We start from the raw sequence: 7,675 nt of genomic DNA, 5'->3' as shown, positions 1-7,675 counted from the left end.
ATAAATTAATTAACATATTAGATCTCAAATAGAATTCCATTCTTTAATGGAAAATAAGAAAATATTTACCTCGATTCAAAATTTGAAATGTCTAACATCATTGTTAATAAAGACACTTTATTATTCTAAAACAAGATTTCTTTTCTTGCAAAATTATCTTAGTTTATTTTGAATGTGGCTTAAAGGGTGGCACTAAGAATTGCTCCATGTACTGCAAAGCCAGCAGAGGGAACACTGAGTACTGATTCAGTAAGGGCCACCAAGTATCTGGTATTTGGGGAAAAAACATGTCAGTCATGGAGAACTGGTTACAAAGCATGTGAAGTTAAGTAAGGAGAACACACATCTTTTCTCATTGTTTGGTATTCAGAGGCCCAATACATTACAGCATGCATGTACTTACTCTGTGGGTGAGAAGGATGGCTTTAATAAAAGGCCATTTGTCACATGTTTTCTTACATTTTAACAAAACTACTAACAGATAAGAACAAACCTACTTCAAAAGTCTAAGCACTCATATAAACTATAGTAATCTTACAAAGTGAATGAAAATTACTAATACTATATTTCTTCAGTTCTAAGAACTTCACTGACTTATTTCCTTACTTGCATGTAAATACAGTGTGTCTTAAAATCTATTGCATTTGTTGAAATACAGAAAATACATCTAACAACAAAAATAGGCTAGGTGCTGGGTTTTTTCATATACACTTTTAGAAAATCTGTGTGCTATAAGCATAAACAAAATTACTATGGCTGCTTTGATTAACTTCCACTTTCCCCCCATCATATTCAGTAGTGAAAGCATACACAGCTTTAGAAATATGGTCAGTTATATTGATGCTCTCCTTTGACTAAATGATCACTACCAAGTTACATTCCCAAATCATTAGTTGATACAAATCCCCAATATAGGGCATTTTCTTTTTTATTCTAGTGAAAATACTGGTTTTATAAATGCCAGACCTCTTAAAGTATTTATGTCATAACATTCAGGACTGTGTTTTGGTTTGCATACCAAAATAGGATTTTTTATTTTATATTACATGCAAAAAGGATTTTTTCAGTGGGATTTCTGGGTGCTTAAGAATTTTCCCCTTCCAAGAGAAAAAGTATGTAACTTGGGTAGCTAATGGTAAAAAATTACTTGTTTTTACTTGCAAAAATGTTCTTGCTTGCAGATGATCGTTACAGATCCAGATATCTCCAAAGGGTGATCTTTTCAGTAAAATTCTATATCTAACAACCTGGGCCTCTTGCCAGTCGATGTACTTTAAAAGTTTGACAAGATAAATAGAAATTTGTCTAACACTAGTCTGATTTGCATAGAAAGCCTACTTAATTATGTTAGGTTCGTCCTATCTATCCACCTATCATTGGTCTGTTGAAAACACTTAACTGTTATTGTGTCACAGAAGACCAATTTTTACTAGAATTCTTAATTTTCAGACCTTGGAATAGAGGTAATTGTGTCCAAATTAAGATGTATTCTGAAACCCAGGCACCTTTTCTTTGCCACATTCTCCACAAGGCTCTTGACTAAGTTCCTTTCTTGCAAAATCATTAGAACAACAGGGTTGCCAATATTGTCGTTGTATGATTCACATCTGTGACCTGTGATTATTTTGCACATCAGTGACCATCCTTAATTTTAGTCTCCTTAACAACATGCTGCTTCTACTAGAAGGACTGTCTCTGGCATCTGAATTACCAGGGGAAGGATAGTAACATTCATGAGGGCTCAGTGAGCCCTCACAACAACCCTATATATATAAACTAGCTCCTAGTGTTCCCTTATCAGAAGATGAGGAAAACAGACTTGGTCACATGCCGCTACAAAACCAGTAAGGACTCGCATCCAGGTGCAACAGAAATCCAGGGTTCTATTCTTTTCTGCTACCAGTTACCACATCCTTGTACAGTTTCTCTTTGCCTGGCCTTTTATTTCACTTGATTCAAGTAACAGATGTATAGCAGGAATATATAGGATATATATAAGGAAAGAGGTAGAAGAGGTTTGGGAGAAGGGTGGAGAGTAAAGCAAGCTTTAATTTTGAAAATGTGGGAAAGAATTATTTAAAAAGTAAAATCAATTATTCAACATTGTCATCTTATACAAAACTCTGGAAATTCTCCCATTGAGTTAATTATAGAACACTGCCTAGTGTGTTCTAATGGAAAGCTCCTCTGTTTGGGCTATCCAGGATTTATAGCGGAGCTTAAATCATTAAATAACTATAGTTAACCCCTCTTTGGTTACGAGAACAAGTAACTATTGCAAAAAAACCATCTGCCTGCTGCAAACAGCACAAAAATTGCTCTGAAGGGATTTACACAATACATCAACATCTGTGCTGTACCTAGAGTTAAAATAATTGTAATGACAGGTGTCTAGGTACCACTTTCTTAATGGTTTTCAATATCCACTGATTTATTGTTGGGGCTTTCCCTCCCCCTTTTACATCCTTTGCTTTATGAAGGAGCCGAGGAACAGCTTTTGCACTAGAGGCTGAGTCTTTATTCCAATACTGAAAAGAACTAATAAAAATAATCACTTGGCTTTTAAGCAGAAAGCTTCCATTTACAGTATTTCACCCTTCCCTCCCCACCAGCCCCTTGTTATCTAACATAATGGTTAGAATACATTTCCGTCTCTCTCCTTAATAATTTCATGCATTAACATCCTCTTCACACACCAGACACACACACACACACACACACACACACACACACACACACACACACACACACACACACACACACACACACACACACGCTGCAAAGGGAAAAAGAGGCAGCAGAAATCTCAGCTGTACTTCTAGCCCTTTTTAAAAGTTTGCTCTGTAAATTGGAATGAGGTCAGATTTGGAGCTTCTCATTGCACGCGGAGATTATTATTGCATCGGGTTCCAAGCCAATGGGAAGCCCGGGGGTGGGGCTTGGCACGAGGAAGCGTTGGTTACAGCGGCTGATTGGCTGCGGCCAAGACTGTGAAAGGATAAAGAGGCGCGGGGCGGAATTGGGGTCTGCTCTAGGCTGCAGCGAGAGAAAGTGGGTTCGGGCAAGAGGCCGGTTTCGCCCCCGGCCTCTAGTGCTTGCACGCTCTCTAAGAGTCTGCTCTGGAGGAACTCTGCCATTACCAGCTCCCTTCTTGCAGGAGGGAGGGGGAAACACACATTGATTCATGCCAGTCTGTTGCACGAAGGCTTTTCGGCTTCTTACCTTGTTGCAACAAAATAATCGCACAATCTCCTTGCTTCTGATTCCGCCCTCAGAGAGTCCTGGAGCCAGAACCCTTTTTGCTTTGCATTGTAGCCAAAGGACTAAGTGATAGAGACTATGTCGCTTTCCTGAGCTCCCGAGAGCGCTCGTGAACTGGGATCGACCGCTTCGGGGGAAGAAAAAAACAAAACAAAACAGACTTGCCCGGGAGGCGGCGAGAAACTTGCACTGGAAGAAGCTCCAGAAACCAGCCTTCAAGAAACTCCTCTGCACTCGGGCACGGTCTCCAGACTCAGAGCCGGGAGACCGCACACTGCGGCGCGGTGAGAGCGCGCGGCGGCAGAGAGCGAAGCCGGGAGACGCTCCCCAGCCTGGAAACTACAACTGCCCCGCAGGCTGCGGGTGCGGCTGCCCGCGGCTCTCGGGGCTCCTCCGCGCGCACGGAGCTGCGGGCCGGCTGGGCCGCGCGCGTCCTCCCCCTCGGCGCGTGCTTGCCCGGGGAGCCGGGAGGGCCCGGCGATCGCGCCGCGGCCGCCGCGAGCGTGTGAGCGCGCGTGGGCGCCCGCCGAGTCGGGGCCATGGTGCAGCAGACCAACAACGCCGAGAACACGGAGGCGCTGCTGGCCGGCGAGAGCTCGGACTCGGGCGCCGGCCTGGAGCTGGGCATCGCCTCGTCGCCCACGCCCGGCTCCACCGCCTCCACGGGCGGCAAGGCCGACGACCCGAGCTGGTGCAAGACGCCCAGCGGGCACATCAAGCGGCCCATGAACGCCTTCATGGTGTGGTCGCAGATCGAGCGGCGCAAGATCATGGAGCAGTCGCCCGACATGCACAATGCCGAGATCTCCAAGCGGCTGGGCAAGCGCTGGAAGCTGCTCAAAGACAGCGACAAGATCCCGTTCATCCGGGAGGCGGAGCGGCTGCGCCTCAAGCACATGGCCGACTACCCCGACTACAAGTACCGGCCCAGGAAGAAGGTGAAGTCGGCCGGCGCCGGCGGCGCGGCCGCCGCCGCCTCCAAGCCCGGGGAGAAGGGGGACAAGGTCGGGGGCGGCGGCGGCCACGGGGGCGGCGGCGGCGCGGGGGGTGGTGCGGGCGGCGGCGCCGGCGCCAAAACCGCGCCGAAGAAGAGCTGCGGCTCCAAGGGCGCGGGCGGCGCGGGCGGCAAGCCGCACGCCAAGCTGATCCTGGCGGGCGGCGGCGGGAAGGCGGCGGCCGAGCAGGCGGGGGCGGCCGCGCTGCTGCCCCTGGGCGCCGCCGCCGCCGCCGCCGCCGACCACCACGCGCTGTTCAGGGCGCGGACTCCCGGCGCCGCGGCCGCGGCCTCCGCGGCGGCCCCGGCCGGCGCCAGCCTCGCGGCGCCCGGCAAACCCGCGGCCGACCGCAAGGTGAAGCGCGTCTACCTGTTCGGCGGCCTGGGCGCGTCGCCGCCGCCCGTCGGCGGAGCGGGCGCGGGCGCCGACCCCGGCGACCCCCTGGGCCCTTACGAGGAGGGCGGCGCCGGCCGCTCGCCCGACGGGCCGGGCCTGATCGGCCGCAGCAGCGCCACCTCGTCGCCCGCCGACGGCCGCAGCTACGCCGGCCTGCGCGCCGCCTCGCCCGCCCCGTCCAGCGCGCCCTCGCGCGCGTCCTCCTCGGCCTCGTCGCGCTCGTCCGCCTGCTCGTCCGCGGGCTCCTCGTCCTCCGACGACGAGCTCGAGGACGACCCGCTCGACCTGAACCCCAGCTCAAACTTTGAGAGCATGTCCCTGGGCAGCTTCAGCTCGTCGTCGGCGCTGGACCGGGACCTGGACTTGAGCCTGGAGCCGGGCGCGGGCTCGCACTTCGAGTTCCCGGACTACTGCACGCCCGAGGTGAGCGAGATGATCTCGGGGGACTGGCTGGAGTCCAGCATCTCCAACCTGGTGTTCACCTACTGAGGCGGGGGCCGCGGGGCCCGGGCCGGACCGAGAGGCGCGGGCGCGCCGGCGCGGGGAGCGCCCCGGCCCCTGCGCGGAGCCCCGGCGGTCCGCGCCCCGCCGCCGGGCGGGCTTCCCGGGCGCCGCCCCTCGGTCCCGCTGCTCTCGTTTCGGTTCGCTTTGTTTGCCGGTCGGGCGAGGAGGGAGGAGGCCCCGCGCGCCCGAGGACTGGCCCTCCGGCCCCGGCAGCCCTTCCCGAGGAGGACGGAGGCCGCGCCCGACGGACGGCGGGCCTCGGGGAGGCGCGGGCTGGGCCGGGGCCGAGGGACCCCCGCCGCGTAGGCGCGGCGGGCCGGGGGTCCCCAGAGCATGTGCCCCGTCCCGCGGGTTCCGGCCGCGGCTGGGGGGGCGGCCTCCCGGGTAGTGTAGGTATGTAAGCGGATAGATGGCGCTATGTTCGATTCCTGCGACGAAATGATCACCAGCTTTTTTTCATTCTTAACTCTTTAAAGGATTCAGACGCAACTCAAATCTGTGCTGGACTTTAAAAACCAATTCAGGACCAAATTTTTTCTCGGTGTGTCTGTGTTTCTTCCTTGCAGGTGTACATGAGAAGACGCGTTTCCTTCCCTCACCGACGCTCCATCCTCGTATTTGTTTCCTTGTAAATGTAATCAGATGCCATTTTATATGTGGACATATTTATACCGGCCAAACATTGGTTTTTTTTTTTACTTTTTCTTTCCTTTCTTTGGCTTCCTTTTAATTTTACCTTCCTTTATTTCTTCCTTCCTTTTTTTTTTCTTTTTCCTTTTTCTATTTTTTAATTTTTTTTTTTTGGTAGTTGTCGTTACCCACGCCATTTTACGTCTCCTTCACTGAAGGGCTAGAGTTTTAACTTTTAATTTTTTATATTTAAATGTAGACTTTTGACACTTTTAAAAAAACAAAAAAAGACAGAGATGAAAACGTTTGATTATTTTCTCAGTGTATTTTTGTAAAAAATATATAAAGGGGGTGTTAATCGGTGTAAATCGCTGTTTGGATTTCCTGATTTTATAATAGGGCGGCTGGTTAATATCTCACAGTTTAAAAAATCAGCCCCTGATTTCTCCATGTTTACACTTCAATCTGCAGGCTTCTTAAAGTGACAGTATCCCTTAACCCGCCACCAGTGCCCCCGCTCGACCCCAGTCTTCTACAAAGGGGAGCAGAATTAGCCACACGCACTATGCCTTCAAGAAAAACAAAATTTTTTAGACAAAATACTGTTCTGTCGAGAGGCTTTAATACTGGTGCATTTACAGCAAAAAGGGATCCTGTAGCTTTAACTCGTAAACCACATCTTTTTTGCACTTTTTTTATAAGCAAAAACGTGCCGTTTAAACCACTGGATCTATCTAAATGCCGATTTGAGTTCGCGACACTATGTACTGCGTTTTTCATTCTTGTATTTGACTATTTAATCCTTTTCTACTTGTCGCTAAATATAATTGTTTTAGTCTTATGGCATGATGATAGCATATGTGTTCAGGTTTATAGCTGTTGTGTTTAAAGATTGAAAAAAAGTGGAAAACATCTTTGTACATTTAAGTCTGTATTATAATAAGCAAAAAAGATTGTGTGTATGTATGTTTAATATAACATGACAGGCACTAGGAGCCTGCCTTTTTAAGGCAGTTCCGTTAAGGGTTTTTGTTTTTAAGCTTTTTTTTTTTTTGCCATCCATCCTGTGCAATATGCCGTGTAGAATATTTGTCCTAAACTTCAAGGCCACAAAAAACAATGTTTGGGGGATAAAAAGAGAGAAAAATCATACCAGCTAATCATGCCAAGTTCACTGCCTGTCAGATTGTTGATATATACCTTCTGTAAATAACTTTTTTTGAGAAGGAAATAAAATCAGCTGGAACTGAACCCTAAATCTTGACTTTTGTCATTATTATGCCCAGAGCCTAAAATTGGGAGGGCCCTGCAGTGTAGAAACTACACCATCTGCCTTAGCTTTGAAACGAGTGAATTATCAGAGAAGAGCCTGTGAAATGCCATCTTACTGAGGAATACTGAGTTTCTCTCCGGTAGGTTTGGCGGGCCCTGACTCTGAAATGATGGCGTCAGCTGAGTATGTGTCAACTCTACATGCCTTCTAGGAATTTTCTGAGTTTGCCACATTTAAATAAATGCCTTTTGTCTTGGAATTTCAAAAAAAAGAGGAGGAGGGGCAACATGGACAGATTTTTTTCTACAGATGAAACTGGCTGGCTGTTCCTTTTTTTAAGTTTATTTTCCTAAAGCTGCTTTCTCCTTGGCTTGCTCATAGTTCCCATCTAGCAGTGGCTAAAATTGTTTTCCACAGGTTAAATTATCAATATACTGTGGAGGAAAAAGCATTAACCCATTGTGAAATGTAAAAGTTATATACATTTTTTCCTCAAAAGCAGAAAGACTCACCGTGCTGAAATCTCTTGCTTTGTGCCACGCCCAACATGGTTGTTACTGTAAGAGAAATGTAACAACAGGGATGGCCTGGAAACTTGGCTCCAGGAGGGCTAAGA

At 48.7% G+C, this 7,675-nt stretch overlaps 1 protein-coding gene across 1 annotated transcript; it reads left to right on the top strand.

The window, feature by feature from the left end:
* The first annotated feature begins 3,650 nt into the window (after positions 1 to 3,650).
* Positions 3,651 to 7,037, top strand: SOX4 (SRY-box transcription factor 4). Its single transcript, XM_073224879.1, has one exon. It carries the CDS (start codon positions 3,801 to 3,803, stop codon positions 5,139 to 5,141), a length of 1,341 nt encoding a protein of 446 aa, XP_073080980.1. The 5' UTR covers positions 3,651 to 3,800; the 3' UTR covers positions 5,142 to 7,037.
* Positions 7,038 to 7,675: the final 638 nt, after the last annotated feature.

This window comes from Manis javanica, chromosome 16 (assembly GCF_040802235.1).
Source record: "Manis javanica isolate MJ-LG chromosome 16, MJ_LKY, whole genome shotgun sequence".
Lineage (NCBI taxonomy): Eukaryota > Metazoa > Chordata > Mammalia > Pholidota > Manidae > Manis > Manis javanica.
Note: the sequence above shows the minus strand (reverse complement) of the source record. Positions and strands in the feature narration are given on the sequence as shown.